General features: G+C 36.2%; 2 protein-coding genes across 3 annotated transcripts in view; one reads left to right on the forward strand and one right to left on the reverse strand.

Moving 5' to 3' along the window:
- ACAD11 (acyl-CoA dehydrogenase family member 11) overlaps positions 1-27,437 on the reverse strand; it is a 92,076-nt gene that overhangs the window by 25,253 nt on the left and 39,386 nt on the right. Inside the window, exons 10-13 of the mRNA XM_032333236.1 lie at positions 25,102-25,179; positions 24,284-24,422; positions 18,495-18,602; positions 16,984-17,082 (exon numbers count right to left, since the gene is read on the reverse strand). Coding sequence (XP_032189127.1) covers positions 16,984-17,082; positions 18,495-18,602; positions 24,284-24,422; positions 25,102-25,179 — 424 coding nt within the window. The remainder of the gene's footprint in view (positions 1-16,983; positions 17,083-18,494; positions 18,603-24,283; positions 24,423-25,101; positions 25,180-27,437) is intronic.
- On the forward strand, positions 11,129-21,271 carry ACKR4 (atypical chemokine receptor 4). 2 transcript variants are annotated; one of them, XM_032333266.1, is made up of 3 exons: positions 11,129-11,230; positions 14,285-15,348; positions 21,166-21,271. In XM_032333266.1, the coding sequence occupies exon 2, from the start codon at positions 14,294-14,296 to the stop codon at positions 15,344-15,346; it is 1,053 nt and encodes a 350-aa protein (XP_032189157.1). In that variant the 5' UTR covers positions 11,129-11,230; positions 14,285-14,293; the 3' UTR covers positions 15,347-15,348; positions 21,166-21,271. The 2 variants fall into 2 exon arrangements, with proteins under 2 accessions (XP_032189157.1, XP_032189166.1); XM_032333275.1 differs by lacking the exon at positions 21,166-21,271 and adding an exon at positions 16,946-16,962.

A 27,437-nucleotide genomic window follows, 5' to 3' on the forward strand; every position in this document is an offset into this window, starting at 1 on the left:
TCAGATTTCTCATCAGCAACCAGGGCTGCTAGATAAAAGAGTTCAATCTAGAATTCTAGGGAGCCTGGGTAGCGTAGTGGGTTAAAGCCTCTGCCTTCAGCTCGGGTCATGATCACAGGATCCTGGGATTGAGCTCCACATCCGGCTCTGTGCTCTGCAAGGAGTCTGCTTCCCCCTCTCACTCTCTGCCTGCCTCTCTGCCTACTTGTGATCTCTGCCTGTCAAATAAGTAAAATCTTTAAAAAAAAAAAAATGTTTAAAAAAATCTAGAATTCTATACCCATCCACATACAAATCTCTGTCATGGCAAAATAAATACCTACCTATTCAGACACATACGATCTCAGATTTTATTTTAATTTTATTTTATTTTATTTATAATTTATAAATATATTATTATTTTTAATTTATAAATTTATTTAATTTTAATTTTATTTATTTTAATTTTATTTATTTAAGCATTTTTTCTTAAAAAGAATACACTCAAGCAAAATAAGTAAAAAAAAAAAAAAAAGGTCATAGAGTGCAAAAGATGAACAATCCCAGGAAAGTAATATGTAAAAATTCCAGGATAACTGTACTGAAATATGCCTAAAAGATAATCAGTCCAGACTGGACTAGGAATAGGAATAAAGACTCTATGAGAAAAGTCTCCAGAAAAGGGAAAATTCAGTAGGATTACGGGTACAATATAAACATACATGTGTGTATGTTTAAGGGGGAGGAGATATAATATGAAACAGGTAAATAATGCAGTGAAAGAAAAATGGTAACTAGAGATTCCAGGAAAATAATTTTTTAAATATACAAATGAACCATGATGCCATATTTTAGTTGGTTTTATATTTGGCTCTTCATTTGGTGAGTAATTTTAAATTGCATTCTGAACACTGATTCTTTTGTTTTGAAGACTCTAGATTCTTTTATAATCCCTTCAAAGCATGTTGATGTTTTTGTCTTATTAGGCTCTTAGGTAGAGTCAAACTGCAGAGTCTGTCTCAGTTTAGGTGGGGTGAGAGATCAAATTTTAGTTTATTCTTTTTATTTAGCTGCAGGTGCTTTGAGTCGACTACATAATTTTGATTCAGGAGTGCAGAGACTTGGGCAAAGTTTACAGGTGAAACCTGGAGCTCTCCTTTTATGGTTCTCTACCTTCCTGGAATACCCAAACTACAACCTCATTTTTGAGCAGTGATGGCGGCTCTAGGCACTGTCTTCTAGTTGCTTAGAACACAAAGATCCAAGTTTTCTAGAGAAGCTTCAGCTTTCTCAAACCACACTGTGTCCTCAAGCCAAAGTCTAAAAATGAAAAACTTCTCTTTTGCTGTCTCATCTTCCAAATTTTGATTCTGCTACAAAATCAGCCTGCTTTGGGTCACTCCCTAGCATCAAGTAGTTGTTTGTTTTGTTTTGTTTGTAGCTTTTTAGTTGTTATCTATGAGGTCGATCTTAGGTGGTAACTCCACTGCACAAGAAATGAAATCCCCTTAGAGTTTTGGCCTTTAAACTTTGCCAAAACCAAGTTTTTGCACAACCAGTATGGCAGTTTCTTATATATTCACACACCTATCATTAGTTTCGGCTAATGTTTTAGAAATGCAGTGATAACCTCAAAACATGATCATACAAAAAGCAGAATTAGAAATCTTAGCTCTAAAACTTTAAAACCAATAAAACCGAGAGTTTAAAATTCGAATCCCTTCTGTCCTATATCGTGAGTTATACATATAAAGTAAAAATGTATTTAAGATTAAAATATAATTGTTTTAAAACAATTTGGGTTCTGGGGCACCTGGGTGGCTCAGTGGATTAAGCCTCTGCCTTCGGCTCAGGTGATGATCTCAGGGTTCTGGGATCATGGACCCCGCATCCCTCTGCTCAGCGGGGAGCCTGCTTCCTCCTCTTTCTCTGCCTGCCTCTCTGCCTACTTGTGATCTCTCTCTCTCTCTCTCTCTCTGTGTGTCAAGTGGATAAATAAAATCTTTAAAAAAACAAAAAACGACAAAAGCAATTTGGGTTCTTTCAAATTTAATGGAATCTACTTTCAATCAGTTCTGACTGGACTCTTTAAAATAAGGATGTTTCAGGAGCTACATTTGCCAAATTTTAATGAGAAAAGATCCTACCATTCACATATTTCAAAATTAAGTTTTAAAAAGTCTCAGATTATACCATCAGTGTGAATCCACTTAACTATCCTTGCTTGTTGAATCATATTTGAATTTCCAAATTGTGTATCACTGTTTTATAAGAGTGTGTCCTGGTTTTTATAGGTCCTAATATATAAAAAACTGAATTCCACTAATCTGAGGATCAACCTGAAGAACATTAGGATTATTTAAATAACAGATTATCCATACTGAATTATGGATCTTAACTGCAACTTCTTCTTCTTTTTTTTTTTTTTTTAAAGATTTTATTTACTTATTTGACAGAGAGATCACAAGTAGACAGAGAGGCAGGCAGAAGGGGAGGAGGAAGCAGGCTCCCTGCCAAGCAGAGAGCCCGATGCAGGGCTTGATCCCAGGACCCTGAGATCATGACCTGGGCTGAATGCAGAGGCTTAACCCACTGAGACACCCAGGCACCCCTTAACTGAAATTTCTTATCTGAAAACGCTGGGCTGGGGAATTTTTTTTTTTTTTTAATATCCTTGACTGGTCCTGGCTGTGCGATAATATGCAATTGTGCTTCGATTCTTAGAAATTAGAGGAAAAAAATTTTTTCCAGAGAGGCTCCCTTTTAAATTTTCAAGTGAGTATTTTTCTAGTTAGAGTTTTTGAAGTTTTAGTTGTAGGAAGCCTTGAGGCCGACAGGCTAATAAAAGGGTCAGGTCATTTGCTGTATATAATCTACATTGTTTCCATAGTGAGAGTACTTCAAAAATCAGATTAGGACACAATGACACAATTTGGGGTTTATTTGCACTAGAGATCTTTTCTTTCTCTTCTTTCTATCCTGGTAATCAAGGACATTTTTGATAAATCTTTTAAGGTTCTGTGGATTTTAATATTTTATTTATTTATCAGAGAGAGAGAGGGGGAGAGAGCGAGCACAGGCAGACAGAATGGCAGGCAGAGGCAGAGGGAGAAGCAGGCTCCCCGCTGAGCAAGGAGCCCGATGCGGGACTCGATTCCAGGACGCGGGGATCATGACCTGAGCCGAAGGCAGCTGCTTAACCAACCGAGCCACCCAGGCGTCCCGATTCTATGGATTTTAAACTTAGATGACCAGTAGCTAAATCTTTCAAAAGCAAAATCTTTTCTATAATTCCCTAAACCTAGCTGAAAGCCCTCTTTTTCTAACACCCAGAATATATTTTTCTCTAGTATTTTCCAATAGCACTTCCTGTCTTGTTCTTCATGAAAAATTGTGCCACAGTTTTAAGTAAGTGCTTAATAGATTCCAGAGATCAGGTAAATTTTGAAGAAAGTCAAGAAACAAGGCAAATAATTTTTTGATTCTGCCTCATTCAATCTAATATGGAAAACAATTCAGATTTTAAAAAATAAAACTTCTAAACTGGCTCTTCTTTGGGGGGTCATTAAGTAGAGGAAATAAGGGGAGTGGATAGGTTGTAAATTTTAAGATACTTTGATTTAACCTTGATGTGTCAGAAAATGGGAAAGACCCCTCACAAATATATCATCTCAACTTAGCTACAAGCAGAATTTGGCAGGTGCAGCAGCTGAAACACATCCTTCTTCTAAATAGAGCTTTTGCTCTTTTTTATGATTACGACCTTGGACCTTGAGATCAAGACCTGAGCTGAGATAAGACTTGGACGCTTAACCGACTGAACCATCCAGGAGACCCTCTTTTTTATTACTTTAGTTAACGAACAGGATACCAGACATTGTGGATGAAATATATTAGAGGAAATCCGAATAGGCCAGGAAACATTTAAATATATCTGTTGTGTCACAGGCTTCCATGAATGAAAATAGATGGCACATGTAAAATAATTGTTTTTAATTTAGACTCTGATATTTCAAGGCTGTTCAAGTGCCAAAATTAAGTCAGGCTGAAAATCACATCTCCCTGATATTTGCTGGTCAGTTTTAATTTTTTAGGCTCTTACAAACCATATGGTTATCAAACAAAATCATTCTTTAACACAAGGAAAAATGTCAGGAAAAAACATGACCATTGGGATTGAGTCCTGCATCATCGGGCTCCTTGCTCAGTGGGGAGACTGCTTCTCCCTCTGCCTGCTGCTCCCCCTGCTTGTGTTCTCTCTCTCTCCCTAACAAATAAATAAATAAATAAAGTTTGTTTTAAAAAATGTTTATCTACAATCCTACAGTTAAGAAAAAACTTCATTAGGGAAGCCTGGGTGGCTTATTTGGTTAAGCATCTGCCTTTGGCTCAGGTTATGATCCCAGTGTCCTGGGATTGAGCTTCACACTGGGCTCTTGGGGAGCCTGCTTCTCCCTCTCCCTCTGCCTCCTGATCCCCTTGCTTGTGCTGTATCAAAGAATAAATAAAATCTTTCAAAAAAAAGAAAGGAAAAAAATCCAATATAGTGTGTTCTCTTGGAATATGTGTTATTTTTAATGGGGGGAAGCACCCTTTGAAATTCACTTATTCTACCTCCAGAAACGTTTTACACAGTAATTATGCAATCAGTGTTAAATGCTGGACTACTTCTGTCATTGTGACAGAATACGGTTGGATCAAAATCAATTCCAAATAGATCAGAGTTGAAATTATTAAAAATTTAAATAATCGAGCCATAAAAAATTAGAAGAAAAAATAGTATTTATGAAATCTCTGTCTGAATGGGGAAAATATTTTAAACCTTAAAAATGATAAATGAAATCAAAAGAAAGACATTAATTGTGCCATCTACATAAAACTACTGTACATTAAAAAGAAAAAAAGCCAATCAGGGGAAAATATTTCATACATGGCCAGGAAGAAGAGGGGAAGAGTACTGAATCTGCTACAAGTCATTTAGAAAGCAAAGCTAGTCAAATAACTCATTCTATTGGCAAAGTTCCATGGAGATAGACACTTTCATTACTGATGGGTGTACAAAGTAATATCCCTAGATAGTATAAGTTGGCAATATCCATCAAAATTACAGATTCAATTACTCTTTGATCCATCAAACCTACTTCTGGGACTTACCCTACAGATATAGTTGTTCCTGAATGCAAAGACACGTACACAGGATTATTCACTGCAGTAGTATTTTTTGTATTTGCAAAGAATTAGACATTAACCAATATCCATCAATAGAAGACTATTTAAATATACTGTGCTGTGTCCATACAATGGAACCCAACCAAAAAGACTAAGGAACTCTTCTATGCACTTACCTGGAAGAACTCTACAATTATCCTATACTGTGAATGGTAAGAACACTACCTTTTGTGTAAGAAATTAAGTCCAGTTTCCCACATTATCTACAAAGATGCTTTCTATAACATCATTTGTAATAGCAAAACACTAGAAACACTCTGCAAGTCCTATAATAGTTGAGTGGGAAGACAAATTATGATCTATACAACAAAATATTATTTAGCTACAAAAATTATATTTATAGGGATGCATGCATGGCTCAGTTGGTTAAATGGCTGCCTTTGGCTCAGGCTGTGATCTCAGGGTCCTGGCATTGAGCCCCACATCGGGCTCCCTCCCCAGTGGGGAGTCTGCTTCTCCCTCTCCATCTGCCCCTCCCCACCTGCTCATGCTCTGTCTCACTCTCTCTCTCTCTCAAATAAATAAATAAAATCTTCAAAAAAATGACATTTATAGTGAACCTGGAGTAACAGAAAATGTTAAGTAAAAAACTCACATACAATATTAATATGTAATATGCACACTAAAGAGAAGTCATGAGATTATCTAAATGTTCAATGCATATCTCAATATCAATTTTCAATATAAATTATGTTGAAAATATAACATTATATTTTCAATGATAATTCAGTATATAGTTTAGTCAGATTGCTTTCCCAAACATCTGTCACTGAGCAAAATGGTACTTCAAGAGGAAGGCTAAGAAATGGGTGTGGAGAGAGAGATTCTTCAGGAATGAGGGATACTGGTATGTTAAGGCATTTCATGGAGAGAGTTTATGGTGAGCAGCTAGTTGCAATCATAAAGATTCTGTTCTTAGAGATATGAGAAATAGGAGACAAGTACCAAAAATGGGGGAGGGGCAAGAAAGAAACAACTTAGCACTTTGGTAAGTTGCTTAGGGTAAATGATGCTTTTCCCTAATCTCCAAGCTATATGATTGCCTTTCCTATCTTGTCAAGACTCCCCTATCAACACTACCTCTTCTAGTTCTGTCTGGGAGAAGGAAAATACAGGAAAAGGCCAGGCAATAAACTAGTTTCACCTTACTGCATGTGGTATATACGACCAAAAGAGGTTTGATCTTTTATCTGTTATGCCTGGGTATGTGTGTGAATTAGCAAAAAATGATGTGTGATTTTTGAAAGATGTAAAGATTATAGCATTATAACTGATCATAATCCTATTTACAAGAAAGCATGTGATTATTGGGGAGTATTAAATAAAGGAAAAGAATACTTTTAAATACACTTTAAAATTACCAGGATTCAAAGGGTGCCTGGGTGGCTCAGTCATTAAGTGTCTGCCTTCAGCTCAGGTCATGATTCCAGGGTCCTGGGGTCAAGCCCTGCATCAGCCTCCCTGCTCAGTGGGAACCCTCTCCCTCTGCCTGCCCCTCTGCCTGCCACTCTGCTTGCTTGTGCCCTCTATCTCCATCAAATAAATAAATAAAATCTTAAAAAAAAATTCCAGCTCCACTGCTAAACTTGTAAGTCTGTGGAGGATAAGTTAAACTTTGATTGACTGAATCATTCACTCATTCATTCATGTATTTAATTATTATTCAGTAAACTGGTACCATAAGTAAGGCACACAGCTAAATGTTGAGGATATAGCAGGACACATGATTGCTATGGAAGATAAAAAATTTTACTAAGTACTAATAACAAAGTGAGATAGTACTATAGGAGTAAAGAGTATACACATCTGATCTAATCTAAAAGGGTTAAGGAAGGCTTCCTGAATTAAGTAACATTAAGGTTAGACCTGAATCTGAATCCTAAATAGAAGTAGCTAAAGTGGAGGCGGGGAGGAGTATTCTAGATAGGAGTAATAGCACTGAACAAAGCCTCACAAGTCAGTATTGCATCTATATATAATATAGATGAATTGAACATATTATATGATTGTTAACTATGGAGGCTGCTGTTATAGATGAGTCATAAAAGAAGCATAGCATCAAGGGGAAGTAAAATGGATCAATAATCACAAGGGAAAGTAGGATTATTTATTAATTGAAAATACTGACTATTTGCCAGGCACTATTCTAGGCACTTCGGATGTATCAATGAAGAAAGGAAATAAAAGCCCTTGCCCTGATGAAGCTTATATTCTAATACAGGGCAAGAGATAACAGCAAACATAATACATATTATATAGTAAATCAGCAGAGGATCAGTACAATGGTTAAGCTAGACTGGAGTATAGGCGGGTGAGGGGTATTTTAAATAGAGTAATTAGGGATTGCCTCAGTGAGGAGGTGATGGTGACTGGACAAAGCCTTGAGAGATGAGGGAGTACGGTTTGCAAATATTGAGAGGAAACACATTCCAGACAAGCAGAAAAGCCAATACAAAAGCCCTAAGAAGGAATGTGACTGGTACATTCCAAGACAGAAAGAAAGTTGGTGTGGCAGACCAAACAAGCAAAGCATAAAGTAATAGGAAAAAAGGTCAGAGAGGCAATGAGGGATGGAGGCAGAACTTGCAGGATTTTGTAGGCCTGTCTGAGAATTTAGGGGAGGGTTGCCTGTTCACATCATACTGCTCTAGTATATATAAGATCAAGAACAAGAGGTAAGAGAGGAGGCTGGGAAAAATGGCAGAGTAGGGGCACCATTGTCCCATGTCTACAACTAGATTTCAATCACCTGAGTAAATATACCTGAGAGCTATCTGAAGAGAGGCAGAACAAACTCCACAACTAAATGCAGAAAATAAGCCACATGGAAGAATTTAGGAAGAATAGAAAATGCAGTTGGGAGCTCTCTGCAGGAAAGAGGGAATTGTGGGTGCAGAGAAGAGAAAGGAACATGGAGCCCACATGGGGAAAACGAATCCCCATAATATCTGGCCTTGAAAACTGGAGGGGCTGAATTCCATGAGTTTGTACAACCAGTGAGACTTGGAGCCTAGAACTTTAGAAGTCAGTTGACTCAGCATTGGGCAAATGGGTAGAGGAATGATAGCTGGGCCCCCGACCCTTAAAGAGACAAGGGCTGGCGGAGAGGCAACATAGAAGCAACAGTTTGCACAATGAGAGGGAGCTCTGTTTATACGACTTTGGTGTGTGTTGAGGACTTCTCTGGGAATGAAGGAGTTGGTAGGCGCCATTTTCCTCCCCTCTCTGCAAACACAGAGCCGTTTGTGGGAGATGGTGCTACATAGATACTTGCTGCCTAACCTGCTAGCAACGCAACCACCCATAAGTTCTCCTGGAACACTTGCTCAGTCCAAGGCTGCTGGCTTCAGCCCCGGGTTCAGCACAGATTTTGTTAATGCCTCCGCGCTTCCGGAGGTCCAGTCTAGGACTAGCAGCTCAGAACAAACCTGCTAACCCCGCTGTCCTGCCTCTAAGACCTTCTGCAGTCATGTGCCCTCAGAACGAGCCTTCGTGGGTCTCACTAACATCACAGAGAGCAAGTGCAGCCCACAACAGGCAGAGATTCAGGGTAGATGTCTAGACTGAAAGGAAAAGCGACTCGGACACAATAGTAGCATGCAAGTGACACACACAGGTGAAGTATTATAACTGATTCTGATAAACAGCAGACACTGCACTGAGGGCACTACAGTACCTCTTCTTCATAAAGCCACTACTTTCAAGAGCAGCCGATGTAGCTAACTTCCCTAACACAGAGAGACAGACAGAGAGGTAGAAAAATAAGGAGACAGAAAAACACATCCAAAATGAAAGAATAAGATAAAATCTTAGCAAGAGATCTAAGTGAAATAGAAATAAGTAATGGGCTTGATAAAGAATTTAAAGTAATAATCACAAAGATACTGGACTTCAGAAATAGGTGGAGAACATTAGTGAGATCCTTGACAAAGAGATAAAAACTAACATATCAGAAATAAAAAACTCAATAAAGAAATTAAAAAAATAATAGGTGAAATAAATAGTAGGTTATAGGAAGCAGAGAAAGGTATCAGTAACCTGGAGGACAGAGTAATGGAAAGCAATCAAACTGAAAAGGTGAGAGACAAACAAATACTGTATAATGAGAATAGACATAGAGAATTCAGTGACTCCATCAAGCATAATAATATTCACATTATAGGGATCCCAGAAAAGAGAGAAAGGGAGGCAGAAATGTACTTAAAGAAATAAGAGCTGTAGACTTCCTGAATCTAGGAAGGGAAACACAGATCCAGATTCAGGAGGCACAGAGATTCTCCCAACAAATTCATCCCAAGGAGGTCCATACCAAGACATACAGTAATTAAAACTGCAAAAAACAAAAACAGTGATAAAGAATGTTACAGTTTGCAAGCGGAAAGATGAGTGTTAAATACAAAGAAAACCTTATAAGCCTAGCAGCTCATTATTCAGCAGTAACTTTCCAGTCCAGAAGAGAGTGGCATGATGTATTCAAAGTGCTAAAAGGGAAAAATCTGCAGCCAAAAGTACTCTATCTAGCAAGGTTATCATTCAGAATAGAAGGGGAGATAAAGAATTTCTGAGACAAACAAAAGTTAAAAGAATTCATGACCACTAAACCACTCCTATGAGAATGTTAAGGGGGACTCTGTGAATGGAAAACAAAAACCATAAGTAAGAGTAAAACAAACAAACAAAAAAAACAGGAAGCACAAATTTTAAAAAAAGTGTATCTGTAAAAATCAGTCAAGAGAAGCACAAAATAAAAGGATGTAAAGTATGATACCAAATATCTCAAAGGTGGAGGGGAAAGGAGTAAAGGATGAGTTCAAAATTAAAGCAACCATCAGTTTAATATAGACTACTATAAGCAAAAGATGTTATATATAAACCTAATGGTAACACAAATTAAAAAATAGTAATATATATGCAAAAAATGAAAAATAAGGAATCCAAGTATATCACCAAAGAAAACCAGCAAACCATGAAAGAGCAAGAGAAGAAAGGTCAGAGAAAAACTGCAAAAACAATGACAAAACAAGTAAAAAATAACTATAATCAATACATATATATCAATAGTTACTTTGAATGTCACTGGACTAAATGTTCCAGTCAAAAAACATATGGTATCAGAAAGGATAAAAAAAAAAAAAAGACCCATCTATATGCTGCCTGTAATTTCTACCTGTGGAGACTGAGCCTAGCTTTGCATGAGAAAATAAATAAAGGGCATTGCTATGCAAATGTTGGAGAGTCCTGTTTAAACAGGAGGACTAAATCTGCATGCATTTCTTCTTCAATTTTCATTTGTTTGGAAGCATGAGAAAAACAATGTCCCCAGACAGAAGGATTTTGAAAGTTTGTATGCTGGTCTTTGAAAAAATAAATTTGAAGGAGGCAAGAGAGTTTACAGTCATGGGGAAAGGCATACTCTGGGGTCAAGGACAGGGAAGAAATAATTTTTTTTTTTTAAGCCGAGAGTAGTTTCATAGTTTAAGTAAAATATTAAATGATGTGGCAGAAAAAATATTGTTCTATAAATGCCTAATCATCACTCAAAATTTAGTCTGTGATAATTTAGTCTTTTAAAAGAACTTTTCGAGTTAAAGTCATTTTTCTTTTTTTTTCCTAAACAAAGTAACTTCTCCGAGTATTTCTCTAGATTCTACCTACAAGTGCTCATTAGCCCCTGATGCTCTCTGGGGTGAATTTTTTTGGTTTGGCCATTGGTTCCTCAGCTGCCGGCAATTTCTTGTTCCCTTTCATCTAAGTAGAAACTTTGAAAGGTATGTCGTTTTTGAAACGAGATAGAATTCTTTCAAACTTGTATGCTAAGACACTTTAGAACTTGAATTTGACTTCACAGTATGGTTATACAAAAAATAAAAGATCAAGTGCTCACAAGGTTAAATTTCAGGAAAGCTCTCTCGGATGCAAGACAAAGGCGGGGTATAAAACGAAAACAAAAGTAGCCGGAGTTAAAGAGGTCATTTGAATTTACTCTCCACTCAAGACTGCTCCTCTCTGCACGCTGAAACAGGTTGGTTTTTTCATTTTCTCATTCTAATTGGGATAAGATTGTTTTTTAAAGCCCAAAGACTTTATATACTTACCTATATAAAGGGAGTGTTTGTGCACAAAAGTTTAAATGTTAACATATGCAAAAAGAGCTATTTGAAAACAGCTATACACTTTAATCTTAAAACAAAAATATGAATATAGCAAGAAGAAAACATATTATTTCTGGCATTATGTTAATACCATTACTTGCCTATAAAACTTTGTTATTGAGAAAATAGGTTGTGTTATACTATTTTTTCTGTTTTATTTTACAAATGCTATTTTTGTTCTTGTAATAATTATAAGGACATCTAAACTGTGTTCCTGTACGTCTGACAGAAGGATCAATTCCTGCAAATAATTTCCATTCCTGTCCTATTTACTCATATTTTTTAGTAAGATTCTTATTTAAAAATATACTTCCTTAATGTCTTATATTATTTGTGCATATTATTTCTTATCATCAGATTCAAGATTTGTGATGAATGAGAAAGAAAGAACAAAGTTCATACTGTGTTAATAATTAACACATTAAGAAAATGATGACCAGAATGGTATTCCAGATTGGAACTTTTCAAATTAACTTAAGGGTAAAAATAGTCATTTTAAATTGTTGGCACCTGGTTTTTACATAATGAAAGCAGTTCTTCTATGTGGTGTATTTCCTTGAGGGCCTTCTCTGCTTTACTCATCCAAACAAGGTTAGTAAGAATAAGAATATTCTTTTGGAAATGTACCATAAGTTGGCACACTATTTTAAAAATACTATTTTCATTAATGATTCTATAAGAATATTAGAGCTTTTCCCAAGGACAAAAATAACCAAAGGAAGACAGAAAGGCTAAGGAAAAGGCAAAATAAAACTCAGCAGTAAAATAAAAACATCGAATGTCATTTTTATATACATTTTAAAACTTGTGAATTCTGGGGACACCTGGGAGGCTCGGACAGTTAAGCATCTGCCTTCAGCTCAGGTCATGATAGCAGGGTCCTGGGATCCAGCCCCACATTGGGCTCCTTGTTCATCTGGGAGCCTGCCTCTCCTTCTCCCTCTGCCTGCTGCTACCCCTGCCTGTGCGCTCTCTCTGTCAAATAAATAAATAAAATCTTAAAAACAAAAAACAAAGAGCAACAACAACAACAACAAACAACGTGAACTTTCTGTGAGCTTATTTTACTCCTATAAGGTGTTAATAACCAATATAGTAAAATAACTAATGATGAGGCAAGATGATTCCTGCCATACCATCTATATATTCTAGACTAATAGCTTTATATCTGCTTGTAAGTCCTTTAGTTTGACAAATATTTACTGAGCACCTATTGTATACCAGCCACTCTCCATGTAGTCATTACAAACATAAATCCAACAGGTCATACTCTTAGGGAACTAAGAAACACATTTTTTCACATCATGGGGTCAGTTCTCTGAGAATGAACGTAGGTATGCATATAGATATAGCTATTGGATCAGAAAAATCTTCTGGGGAGGTGACATCCAAGTTAACTGGGAAGGAATTGGCTCTTTAAGGGAAGGGCAAGAAATAGTCTATCAGACGAGGAACAGAATGAGTAATGGTGCAGACATGCGCTGCAGCATGGTGTGTCCCAGCAAACTGCTTGCAGATGAGTACTATGACTATCTGGGGTGTAGAGAGATATGGCACAGCATGGGGCACATTATAGAGAGATGTAGCAGGAACCATGGGTCATTTTTATATACATTTAAAAACTTGTGAATTCTGGGACAAGTTAAGCATCTGCTTAACATTATGCAGGGAGCGGTGGGCATCATGCTAAGTATGTATCGTTAGCTTGGATTGTACCTTTCAGGTGGAGAGATGTATCTTTCAGGTGAGGAGCTTAGCAGAAGAGTGACAGATTGACATTGCAGAGATAGAGAACTCTGGTGGCAGTAAGAAAAATGATTTTGACAAAGAGGTCGTAAGAAGGAAAAAGAATAGGAGATAGCAGTTGGGAAGATACTGTAATAGGCCAGGTAAGAAACAATGGCGGTTGAATGGTGCAGATATGTCAAAGAGGGCAAATTAAAAGAGATCGATTCACAATCTATTTGTAAGGTAAAATCAGAAACTAGTGGCTGACTGAAAATTAGGGATGAATGTGACAGAAGTCAAGGACAGTGTAGGCTTAAGACTCAGGTAACTGGTGGAATAATGCTACTGAATGGTAGTGTACTTTCAGCATGTGTGACAGCTTTTCAAGGGAAGCTAACTAGAGGAAACTTTGTTCTTTAAAGGCAAGCCAGTGAAATTAAGTATAAACACTGAGTTAATTTATTTAACTTATTTTAAAATAAATTCATTTTAAAATATGTTTATAAATAAAAATATACTTATTTTAGCTGAATAAAGTATTTGCTTATTTAATTCACTGCCAATATCCTACATAAGAATCACAAAGTTGTGTTTGTAAAAAATATAACATTTCTTTTCCTTTTGTTGAAATCTGACTAAATTTTCGTATTTTAAAAGCTATATAAAAGTCATTATTTTGATTTAGGGTTTAATGATTAAGAAAATTCCACAGCATGTTATTTTTATCTTTCTTGTGTAAAATCCAGCTCCTGCACACAGACTGGTAAAAACAAAAGATGAAGAACTAATCTTGGGGATGTCTGGGTGGCTCAGTTGTCAATTGTCTGCCTTTGGCTCAGGTCACGACCCCAGGGTCCTGGGATCAAGCCCCATATCAGGCTCCTGCTCAATGGGAAGCTTATTTCTCCCTCTCCTACTCCCCCTGCTTGGGCTCTCTCTCTCACGTGACTGGCTCTGTCAAATATATTAAATAAAATCTTTAAGGAAAAAAAAAAAAAAAGAACTAATCAACTAATCTTGGGGCTATACTCCAGTGTGGCTTCCACTGAAGAATTTCAAATTTCAAAAAGCGACAGATTCAGCCTCACCTATGTTACAGCAAAAATCTACTCTCTAGTAAAAGAACAAAACTTACACTATTTTAAAAAGTGCTTCCTTTATTAAAACGAATATTTTGTATTCTTTTTGACATTTAGATTGGAGCCATGACTTTGGAACACAACCAGTCAACAGATTACTACTATGAGGAAAATGAAATGAATGGCACTCATGACTACAGTCAGTATGAAGTGATTTGTATAAAAGAAGAAGTCAGAAAATTTGCAAAAGTTTTCTTGCCCGCCTTCTTCACAATAGCTTTCATCATTGGAATTGCAGGCAATTCCATAGTGGTGGCAATTTATGCCTATTACAAGAAGCAGAGAACCAAAACAGATGTGTACATCCTGAACTTGGCAGTGGCAGATTTGCTCCTTCTATTCACTCTGCCTTTTTGGGCAGTTAATGCAGTTCATGGATGGGTTTTAGGGAGAATCATGTGCAAAGTCACTTCAGCCTTGTATACAGTCAACTTTGTCTCTGGAATGCAGTTTCTGGCTTGTATCAGCATAGACAGATACTGGGCTGTAACTAAAGCCCCACGTCAATCAGGAGTGGGGAAACCATGCTGGCTTATCTGTTTCTGTGTCTGGATGGCTGCCATCTTGCTGAGTATACCTCAGCTGGTTTTTTATACAGTCAATCACAAGGCTAGGTGCATTCCCATCTTTCCGTATCACCTAGGAACATCAGTGAAAGCATCAATTCAAATGCTGGAAATCTGCATTGGATTTGTAATACCCTTTCTTATTATGGGAGTGTGCTACTTTGTCACAGCAAGGACACTTATCAGGATGCCCAACATTAAAAAATCTCGTCCCCTCAAAGTTCTGCTCACAGTGGTTATAGTTTTTATTGTCACTCAGCTGCCTTATAACATTGTCCGGTTCTGCCAAGTCATAGACATCATCTACTCTCTGATCACCGACTGCGACATGAGCAAACGCATGGATGTTGCCATCCAAATCACAGAGAGCATTGCACTCTTTCACAGCTGCCTCAACCCAATCCTGTATGTTTTCATGGGAGCCTCTTTCAAAAACTACATTATGAAAGTTGCTAAGAAATACGGGTCCTGGAGAAGACAAAGACAAAACGCGGAGGAGATTCCTTTTGATTCAGAAGATCTTACAGAGCCAACCAGTACTTTCAGCATTTAAATGTAAGACTGCTGCCTCTTGCTTCGATACACATGAATGATGCTTCTCCCTCAGATAAAACATCTGCTTTATTCTGAAACTTAAATCTCAAACACCGTGGTGCCAACTTATAGCAATCAAGAGGTGGGGGGAAGATGGGGAGAATATAGCAACCAGGAAGAGGAGGAAATGACATAATAAATGCAGAAAAACATGAATTTAAAGTTAACAATATAGGAAAATAGTATTAATAGGCATAAATAATAAAAACACTATGCTATGAATTAGGCCATCTGAAACAGATTAATAGAAAGGCTTACTTATATTAAGGGGCATTTCTAGTTATTTTAAAAGATCTAAATTTTAATGTAAGAATGATTTCACTGCATAATTTCAGTATTTGAATAACTATACAACAAAATTTAATCCTTTTTTACTGTTTCTTAGTTTGTAAGAGATTTCTTAAGACCCCAGAAATAACAGTGTAACAATAAAAATATTACATAAAAAGCTTTACTGGTCCTTTTAATACATTCCTGGTAAACTTTTTTTTTTTTTCTTTTTATCCCTGGTAAATTTCTGAACATGTGCTTCCATGGTGTTAATTTTCTTTAGTAATAAACTGGTTATCCAATTAGATTTTCGTGTATGCTCTAGAAGCAATCTTTAGATAATCATATTTACCTAGATTCCAATTTTGTGAGTTCCTAAAGGGCTTATCCATTTATGTGAGTCTATTACTGAGGGTTGACTAAACAATGCATTTTCTTACATATGGATTCTTATTTTTTTGCTTAAGCACTTACATCTTTAAGCAATAAAAGTATGTGACACAATAGATGATTTTTAATAACATGTATGTCTTATCTCTTTAAATATAATTATTTATAAATTATAGTTCATTTAATATGGCCCTACTGAGGGGTGCCTGGGTGGCTCAGTGGGTTAAGCCTCTGCCTTTGGCTCAAGTCATGATCTCAGGGTTCTGGGATCAAGCCCCGCATTGGGCTCTCTGCTTGGCAGGGAGCCTGCTTCCTCCTCCCCCTCTGCCTGCCTCTCTGCCTACTTGAGATCTCTCTGTCAAATAAATAAATAAAATCTTTTAAAAAAATATGTCCCTACTGAAATTTAATTCTGAAAGAAATTACAGTGATCAATAGTGTACACTAATACGAATTTTCTCTCTCACAAACTATAAAAAAACTGTGAACTGTAAAACTGTAGGAAAAAAAAAGACATGTTTTCTGCTCTTAAAATAAATTCTCACCTAGTCAAGATATGTTATCTTAAAATTACTTTTTTGGGGGCACCTGTGTGGCACTGTTGGTTGAGCCTCTGGCTCTTGGTTTTGGCTCAGGTAGTGATCTTGGGGTCGTTAAGATCAATACCTACGTTGGGCTCTGCACTCAGCATGAAGTCTGCTTAGAGTTTCTCTCTCCCTCTCCCTGTGCCTCTGTCCTACCCTCCACCCCTGCACTCTCTCCCTCTTGCCAAAATAAGTATTTTTTAAAAATTACTTTTTTTTAATCAAGTATTTCTAAATTTGAATATGCCTTCAAAGCCAGAATTTAAAGAATGGGGTGATCATGAAACTAATAATTATGTATCATATTATTCTAGCACAGCACCTGGGACAAAGGATGGATCCGAATACTCACCACTGCTCCACCATTTCTTGCCATTAATTACATAGCTATCTCCATCTCGTTGGATGCTACATTGAATATTTGTGGCATCACTCGAAGCTACATTGGGCTCTATAAATAAGCAAAGATTGAATTTACAGGCATCAGACATCATCAGTTTACAAAAGAGATTTTAGATAAGGAAATGTGAACTCTTTGAGGATAGAGGCATGTTCTATCCTTACCCCTTCCACCCTAGTTCTCCTAAAACCTACATAAGTAGGTACTCAGTAAATGTGCACTGGAAGAATGAATGAATGAATTGTGAACACTGGTGATCAGCAATCTGAATTGTGTTCTTGGCTTCCTCACTGATGCATGATTCAAGATAAATCACTCAATCCTTTCTCCAATTATCAAAAGTAGATTAAATATACTGTTGTTTATTATAGAAATCTACTAAATACTAAATATTTGCAAGCCAGATTTCCCCACCATGTAGTTTACTATCTTAGACAATTTCCAACCCTGCCTTGCAAATCCCATCAGGAATGCTTTCACTGACTTATTCTGCATTCTGTAAAGACTGATCAACACAATTTCTTCAGAAAGTTTTTCGTGGGACACCCTTACATAACTGCCTTACAGTATGGCATTTCCAAATGTGCAGGCTAGTCATCTGTCGTCATCATTTGTAGTCATCTGCACTTGCTAATATGCTGCTCTTTTAAATGGGTCCTTCAGATATTTTGTGCACTCTATTTCTAAAACTAGAGACCCACGGGGTTCCTTTAGAAAGGGTGCTGTGTACTTATTTTGTAACCTCCAATTAGTGGTTTGAAGATAACATGTCACTGCAGATATTCAATAAATTCCTCTCACTGACTTTAAATGGAGATCAGTTTTCCTATTACAAATACATACAATGTTATAGAAGACTTTTAAGTATGGCTAAAATTATGGCCAGATGACATTTAGTTTAATTCTAAGCTCAACTATATAATAATGACTTTTTCCTTTGAAAAATTCTTACCTGCTGTTTCCTATGCTGTTTCCTATGTTCCATTTTTAACATGCTCCTAATTTTACTTCCCTACATGATCATAATTTGAACTATGTGTTCAGCCCTGGTGAATGGTCTATTTTTCTATTTTGTAACTATCAGTTGTATTTTGTAACTATCAGTAAAAATTATTACAAAGACAAATATTTCATATATAAGGGCAAAAAAGATATTAAATATACATACATGGCAATTTTAGAAATGCAAGTCAAAAGATTATGAAGTTAGGTTTACTCTGCTGCTAAATGCTTAAAGTAGACTATCAGAAAACATCACTGGGTATCCTCCCAAAGGGGAGGACAATTTGATTCTGCACATTTAAAAATGCCAAAATTTGAAATAGGGCTCAAAACAAGCACATGCTCATCTCTGTCCATGGGCAAATTTGCCTGAAACACAGAGCCACTCTTTCATTTTAGCTTATCCACAATAACTCCAGGATGACTGACTGCACAAGGGGAGAACCATGATTTGCTTTTACCTGTCATACAGAAGCAAGAGGCAATGTTCCCTTGAAGAAGAGGCTCAAGCCACTGCTGCTTCTGCTCTTTACTTCCATATAGGTGGAGGACCTCCATGTTCCCTGTGTCTGTATGTAATAAAAACAAAACAAAACAAAACAAAACATTTCTTTGGTGTTTAAAAATTTACCAATATGAAATCCAAACTTTATGTTGGAATTATATACATGTATCTTTTTTTTAAATAATTTTTTTGGCTTTAAAAAAAATAATAATTTTTTTGGCTTTAATTCCATTGTTATGTTTTCCCAAGTTGTTTTCTTTCTTTCTTTTCTTTCCTTCTTTCCTTTTTTTCTTTTTTTTTTTTAAGATTTTACTTATTCATTTGACAAAGATCACGAGTAGGCAGAGAGGCAGGCAGAGAGAGGGGGAAGCAGGCTCCCTGCTGAGCAGAGAGCCTGATGCGGGGCTTGATCCCAGGACCCTGAGATCATGACCTGGGCCAAAGGCAGAGGCTTTAACCCACTGGGCCACCCAGGCGCCCCTACATGTATCTTTTTAAAGTAAACACTTGCTTACAAAAATATTTTGAAACATAATAGTGAATATAATTTATAATGAAGTATGCCATAAATAATTATTATAAATATATGGCATTTGGTGCATATTTATTCAATTTGTGTTGAATTACGACACTTGTCCACTTCATCCCAATAAAACATGGCTTTAATGAGGTCTGACTCATTTAGGACGAAGGAAAACAATTCACTGTCTTTTTTTTTTTTAAAGATTATTTATTTATTTATTTGACAGAGAAAGATCACAAGTAGGCAGAGAGGCAGGCAGAGAGAGAGAGAGGGAAGCAGGCTCCCCGCTGAGCAGGACCCTGAGATCATTACCTGAGCCAAAGGCAGCGGCTTAACCCACTGAGCCACCCAGGTGCCCCACAATTCACTGTCTTAATCTTTCCCTGCTTTCTTGCAAATATGCTTTGCTAGGAGTGACTGCAATGCTCCTGGAGAACAATTATCATTCCATGCTCTACTGAGACTCCATTGCTGAGACTCCTGTTCCTCGAACATACACTGTGCTCTCTACCTTTCGCCTGTTTGCCGGTGCCAAACCTTCTCTCAAGTCCAACTCTACCCATCATTCCTAAGTAAATTTCTGCTTCTGAGCCACTTCCACCGTGAAGAATCTCTGACTACACAGTCAGAAATACCTCCTTCCTCTGAACTCACGCAGTAATTATTGTCTCCTTACCTCTACCATTGTTCTTACTATTGTGCACCCCCTCCCATCTAGGAAAGCACTAGGTGGTATCTCAAGAATGATAAACACAGAATCCCCGATAGAAAATGACGGCAGATAACTTCAAAGACCCTTTCCAACCCTCAGAGGGCATTGTTCGGTAACTGATACACTACTATCACTCTCATATAAAAAAGAATGCTTTATACCTGCCATGGAGCAAAACACTCTAGGGGCTTTTCTCCGATATTTGTTCCTATCAAACTTCTAAAAAAAATACTATTTAAAACCTTTCCCTTGAAAACTGATTACTTGCAAGATTTATTTATTTTTATTTTTTAAAGAACTTATTTATTATTTATTTATCAGAGCGAGAGAAAGCAAGTGCACAAGCAGGGTGAGCATCAGGCAGAGGGAGAAGCAGGCTCCTCGCTGAGCAAGGAGTCCAATGCAGGATTCTATCCCAGGCCTCTGGGATCATGACCTGAGCTGAAGGCAGATGCTCAACCAACTGAGCCACTCAGGCATCCCCCTCATCATAAGATTTTTCGAAAATGATTTATTTATTTTATTTTAGAGAGAGGGTGAGGGACTGTGTGGTGGGGGGATAGAAGGAAAGGGAGAGAGAGAATCTCAATCAGACTCCTTGCTGAGCAGGGAACCTAACACAGGGCTTGATCCCACAACCCTGAGTTCATGACCTCAGTTGGAATCAAGACTCAGACACTTAACAGAATGAACCACCTAGGTGCCCCAATTATTTACAAGATTTTCAAGAATCAAGATCAGCTTTAAACATGACTTAAAGGACAGTCACTGATATGCCTATGAAAATGGAGTTAAATCCAAGTTAAGTCTCTCAAAATGTTTGCAGTCTGTCCAGACACTACCAACAGAGCCAAAGTTATATTAAATTGCACAAAATTCCTAATAGATTAACATTAGTTTAAAATTCTTTTTGGCTGAGAGAAAAAATGAGTCTTGAGTTATAATTAATGAAGCTCACTATTTTCTTCGCTTATTTTAAATTCACTGTTTCTTGTTATAGTTCAAATGAGGTAAATATTGACTAAGATCTTTCAAAATTTGTCAGTTTGTTCTGAGAAGTTGGCAAAACGAAGCTATCATTTATGGGTTGGGAAAAAGCCTGGATAAATTAGTTCTACAAAAAATTACCCTCCCCCAAATCAGCCCATAGGCCCTCCAAATTTTCTAGTATAGCTATAAAATTAAAATTGCTATTTTCAACATTCTGATATACAATATTGTATACTTTGTGAAGGGGAAAAAAAAAAAAGACAAATTGGAAGACTGCATATGTTTTCCCTAAGCTTTTAGAACTATTTGGAAAGCTTGAGTAGAAATTCATCTTTTATACTTAAGAAACCTCCCAAAGTATTTAATTAACATCTGTTATATTCCCTTCTTTTTCTGTTTCAGAAATGCTCCGATACACAATGTCCTAAGGCCTTCATGAAGATATCTCCACTACAAAGAAAAAACGTCTAGTTTTCTACTTATGGTTTTATACATCCTTGTTTGTTAATCATACTCTGGCCAAAGAAAATGTATTTTCCTGGCCACTTTTTAAATTTCAGCAGTTTGGTGATATCATTTAGAGAGTACAACTGATAGACTCATGAAATTTTAATGCTAGAATTTTTAATGCTAGGCAAATGATCTTCTAGTGAAAAGGGAGTTCATGGGTCAAATGGAGAAAACAGTGGCAGAGCTGTGTATGCAAAGGAAGTCTTCTATAGCATTATTTTTTATATTATGAAAATATTGTAAACTATTAGTTATATTTTAACCATATTATGACCTGTTAGTATGTCATGAAATCAATTTAATGGAATATGGCTACCATTCTCTAAAAAATAGATCAAAATAGAACATATTAGATTTGACTAGACTCACTGGAAAATATCTGAATATACTGTATGTAATAAAGGAAATTATTATTTCATGAAACACTTTTTCAGTAATATATAAGCCTCTCATTTCTTATTCCCCAAGTCCCTTGGTCAATCCATCCATCCATCCATGAACATACATGTACAACTACATATGCTACATACTGGGTCACAATATAAATTGTATTTCTTAGTATAAGTAGCAATAAAAAAAATTTTAAGCAAAAGACTACCAGTTCTCCTTCCACAAAATTATGCCACCTATACAGTAATAGCTTCACATAAATGAGACGAAATCTTTAGAAATTCTTTGATAGATTTCTATCAGTAGCCTCATTACTGGATTAAAATGTAGTAGAGCAGTAATTTGATAAACTGGTGATTTGAAGAAGGAAAACCACCAGGGATAAATTCAACCAACATCAGAAGTTTATAGCTACCTTAATGGTTTCAAATAAATGAGAGCCAAAGTCCATTGTCCAAACACTTTACTATGCAACCAGAGTGTGTCTTCTCTCAGATATCCAAATACTTATTTTTGGTAGTTCCATCCTTCATTAACTCTTTTTGGGAGAGCTTTAGCAGCAGGGCCGTACAATGAGCACAAAAGGCAATACTGAGGTCCAACTTGTTCAGTGACAATATAGGATATCATACCATCATCCTTCTATAACAAATTAAATGTTGGTCCTTGAGTGGGAGCAACAGAGTAGTAACTAGAGAAACTAGGAGGAAAAAAGACAAGATATTCCCTGGGTCTAACCTAGACCTACTGAACCAAATCTACAGGGATGGAGTCTATGAATCTGTTTTTGTTTTTGTTTTAAAGTTCCTTAGTGAGTTCTTTGACAAATCCATGTTCGAAAACATCTTCTACAGACACAGTACAGTTTATCTGTTCCATATGACCTTTTAAACAAAAAATTTTTTAGACTTTTATTTATTTATTTGAGAGAGAGAGAACACAAAGAGAGAGGGAGAAGCAGACTTCCTGCTGAGTAGACAGCCCTACAGGCCTTCATCCCAGGACCCTGAGATTATGACCTGAGCCGACAGCAGACACGTAACTGACTGAGCCACCCGGGCATGCCCTTCTATATTACGTTTTTCAAGAAAAGTTGGCCTCCTTCCTTTACCCTTCCAATTTTTCATGCCAGAATCTTTGCAGGCATCCTTGGGTTCCTCTTTCCTCTTCCTTCAGAATATATTTAGAATCTTTCTACTTCTCACCTACTGCTACCACCCTAGAACAAATCCCCGTCATCTCTAACGAGGATTATTACAACAGACTCCCTGCTTCCTTCCTTCCTTCCTTTTGTTAATTCCTAATACAGTCATCAAAGCGATTCTTTTAAAACTGATATAACATCTTTTCACTGCTCTGGTCAAATCTCCCATGGCTTCCCCGTTCATAGGAGGTATAAGCCCTTACCTGCCCCATAAGGCCCTTTACTCTCTGATATCTTCTCTTACTATTCTCCCAACTATGCAGAGTTCCTTGACTCTTCTTGGAATACATCAGTCATACTCTTGCCTTAGGGTCTATGCAATTTCTGTTTCCTCTGCTATGGAAATTCCTTCCCCAGATAACAACATAGCTAACTCTCATGCTTTTTTTAAGTCTTTATCTAATATCATTTTCTCAGTAAGGCCTAACCTCATCATTCCATGTTAAATTGTAATTTGCATTTCTTGTTCCTCAGCATTCCAACGTTGCCCTACCCTGCTGGGGTTTTTTCCCCCCAAAGCACTTTCATCTTCAAACTGACTACATAATTTACTTACTTATAATATTTATTATTTATTTCTGTCTCCCTCCATTAGAACATCAGCTCCATGAGGGCAAAAATTTTTGTGTATTTTATTCTTTGATACATCCCAAGGATCTACAGTACTGCTTGGCACATAGTACGTAATCAATAAATAACTGGTGAATAGGAGCACCTGGATGGTTCACTTATAAGAGTGTGTGACTTTTGATCTCAGGGTTATGAGTTAGAGCCCCATGTTGAGTGTAGAGTTTACTTAAATAAATTTTTAAAAACTTAAAAAAAAACCAAACTGGTGAAGAAATGGAGAGACAGTGAGGCTAACCAAGATCTGGAACTCTCGATCATTCCAATTAGCCATATAAATATCGAAGATCCAATCGTGAAGTTGTAATCTTTACATTGCCAGTACCTCTGGAGGTGGCTTCTATTCACTAATAGAATGCAATGATGCAATGATGTTTAACAAAAGGATAATCCAGTGAGAATATCAGATCCATTTTTAAAAATATTTAAATCAAAGTAACTGAGAAATAAAATTGTAGACAAGTTTATAAACCAATGACTTTGTGTAGAAAAACTTCTTGTCTTAAAATAGAGGAATTTCAAACACTGCTCAGAATATCTGAGAAAGTTCTGGGGTTTTTTTGTTTTTTATTTTTTTTTTTAAGATTTTATTTATTTATTTGACAGAGAGAGTAGGCAGAGAGGCAGGCAGAAAGAGAAGGGGAAGCAGGGTCCCCGCTGAGCAGAGAGCCCAATGTGGGGCTTGATCCCAGGACCCTGGGATCATGACCTGAGCTGAAAGCAGAGGCCTTAACCCACTGAGCCACCCAGGCACCCCGAGAAAGTTCTGTTTTTAAATAATATAGTAACCTGGTGCTTGGCAGTTAAAGACTTCTGGAGCAAAAAAGCATTTTCCTGTTTCTTCAGCAATCAAGGCATAGTCCACCTGGCTGAGACCGCTCACAGCTGGCAAAAACAAGTTCCAGAGGCCTTCTGCTTTGGCCATTTCCTGTCAAGGTGATGAATACGCCAGAGTGATCATAATTTACCATGCACTAAAATAGTTTATTTTTAAAAGATATTGCTATTTATGCTTCTTGCAACTTAAAAACACGAAGTTACTTGTTTTATTTACCTTACCTAAAACCAGTTACTATCTCATTAGAAATCAACAATTTCCTGTTAAAGAAATGCCCTTTTCTCCAAGTTTCCTTAGATTTGGCTGAAAAACTAAATTTGCTTTCCTGAGTACCTCTTACTGAATTATAGTTATTACAGAATCTCCCACATTTGAATCTAAGTATGCCAAACATACTATTGTGTATATTTTAATTTCTTATGTGTGTTGTGGTTAGGATTTAAAAGCATGGAATTTAGACCAAGCGCATGTGGAACAAATGTTCTGCTTGACTTCTATTGTAATTTTGCAACAGATGGTAGTGAGTGCTGTTGATCATATTTTTTCTTTCAATAGCTGTAAGAAGTTACCGTCATCACATACCACATACAAAATGCTATGTAACCTACTTTGTATACTATAGGTTCTGTTCTTAACTTTCTTTTTAAAAAGTTATTACTGATATATTTATTCTCTCTCTATATAACAACAACAGCAATGACAAACTAAGGTTTCAAAAAACATCTGCATATTCATTTTCCAACATTAAATGCTTTCTTGTTTTTCTTACCTTAAGTTTATCAATCACTAAAGGTTTTTTCCATTTGTCCACTGAATTTTCACTTTGAATGTAGAACTCAATTACCTCCTTAAAGTAATAATAAGAAAAAAAGTTCATTAGCTAAAGTTAATACAAAGTAAATAATGCCACAAACTGCAAATATCCAAAGTAAACCTATTTAGATGAAGAAGCTTTTCAAACTGCTATTAAATCAGTAATATTTCTTTCCAAAACGAGATATATGAGTATAAACAAATTTAGAGATTTGTTGCTCACAAAATTATGCTGCCTCGATATTAGATAACAGACTTCCAAAATCTTGTACCAAGATTTAGTGTTCCCTTTTTAGCAATATAGCTCACTGGGTAGTCATAGGAACCCCTCTCAAAGTAGCACAACTAAGAATGCCAGAGAAAATATTTAAAATAATGAAAAAAAAATACATGTAATGAATAGCTGTGCTGGAAGAACAATAAGGAAATTCCTCAGTGGTCAGAAATAAAAAAGCTTGACTCTTCAGGTGTTACTAAAGTACTTGTTTCAAGCCACCATTAGCAAAAATTAGCAAAACTAACAGTGTAACAAAACTGAATCACACTCCCCAAAGACTACAGACAAAAAAAAAAAAAAAAAAGTCATATGTAGAATAAAGTATTTGTGTCCAATAGATTTAAAGAATAAAGGAAGGAATTAAAAGTATGACAAAGGTTATCAAAATTGGCCAAATTTGAAAAAGAACAACAAAAAAAGTAAAAGAATCAAAAGCAACTTGAGGAAAAGAAAAAACACATTAATTAAATTTAAAAATTCAAGCAGTGGTTCTTATAAACAACTGAGAACTGAATTCCCAGTACAACAAATGAAGGCAGAAATCAGTGTTTTAATGTCTTCAGTTGCTAAGAGAAAATAACTGTCAACCTAGAATTCTATGTCTAATAAGACAATCTTTCAAGAATTAGGGCAAAATAAAGGCATTAGATATAAAGAAACAGAGAGAATCAGAATCAGAATCATTACTTCCCTCTCTTGAGCAAAAAAGGAAAATAAAAAGAAAAAAAAAAATCAAAGAAAAGGTTACTAGCAGATTCTCATTAAAGGAACTTGATCCTAAAAGAAATATCTGAGTTGCAAGAAGAAACAGTAAATAAAGTGGTAAATACATGGGTAAATATAAATTAAAAACTACCCACACCAAACAGTAATAATAATCACTAATTTGTGCAACTAAAATAATCAAGATGAACTAAAATATGGATTGGGAAGGCATTTTCCAATATTTTGCTGTTACAGAATCTCTATACCTAATTTTTTTTACTTATGCTAGAATTATAAATTATAATCTGTGACTACAGTCACAAGGCCACATTACAAAATTATTTTCTAAAATTGTTCCACTCCTTTATAGTCATATAATACACAAAACTGTTCTTTTTATTAAGCATGGCTAGTCTAGGGAAATGATGTATTTAGTGAAAACTACAAGAAGACAAAGGACAGCTCTTTTTCACCAGGATGAAGAGCATTCATCATTTCTGTCAGGAAGTCAGTTGAATTGGAGATTTCCTGTTTAGGGTTGTTTATTATGTCCAACCCTTGTGCTGCAGTAGAAATAGTCAATGCTACAATATATTATGCAATACATTTACAAATTCCTCATCTCTGACTACCTCTTTATGATACTACAGTTCTGAGAAATTAAAGCACCCAGTGTTTACATAATTATTTTAAAAATTTGTGTGGTTTAATACTTCCTATTCTAAAGTCTATCCATTTAGAGATCTGCAAAATCTGTTTGTATTGTGGTAGAAGTCAGAATTAATGTAAAATCTCATTATAAAGAAGGTTTCTTTGGTTCTTAGAGTATGAAAAACAGTTTATTGGTGAAAGGAGAAAGCAGAAAATACACTTGATGCCTAATCGATTCCCCCCAAATAGCACCTTTAACATCTAACTTCCTCATAACTTACTGAGATACTGCTTTGCAGTATGTTAGTTCAAAATCTTAAATCTGAGCCTACAAATAATTTTGTAATATAATATGCTTTTCACCTTTAAGTTGTCTATTAGAAAAAAGCAATAGCTCTTTAATAGTACATTACACTTAAGAGGAAAATATGACTAATGTTATCTTTATATTGTAAGTGTATTCTCAAGACTATGTTGCTAGTTCTTGTATTAAATTCTATTTTTTAGGACTTCTTATCCATTTTATTTATTTATTTTTTTATAGACAGAGTATGCACATGTGGTGGTTGGGGGACAGAAAGGGAGAGAGAGAATCTTAAGCAGGCTCCACACCCAGTGTGAGCCCAATGCAGGGTTTGATCTTATGACCCTAAGATCAT

The sequence above is a fragment of the Mustela erminea genome, chromosome 1, assembly GCF_009829155.1.
Source record: "Mustela erminea isolate mMusErm1 chromosome 1, mMusErm1.Pri, whole genome shotgun sequence".
NCBI classification, from domain to species: Eukaryota; Metazoa; Chordata; class Mammalia; order Carnivora; family Mustelidae; genus Mustela; species Mustela erminea.

What these genes read in the sequence shown, in the direction of transcription:
- ACKR4 (XM_032333266.1), top strand. Translation starts at nt 14,294, where the DNA reads ATGACTTTGGAACACAACCAGTCAACAGATTACTACTATGAGGAAAAT.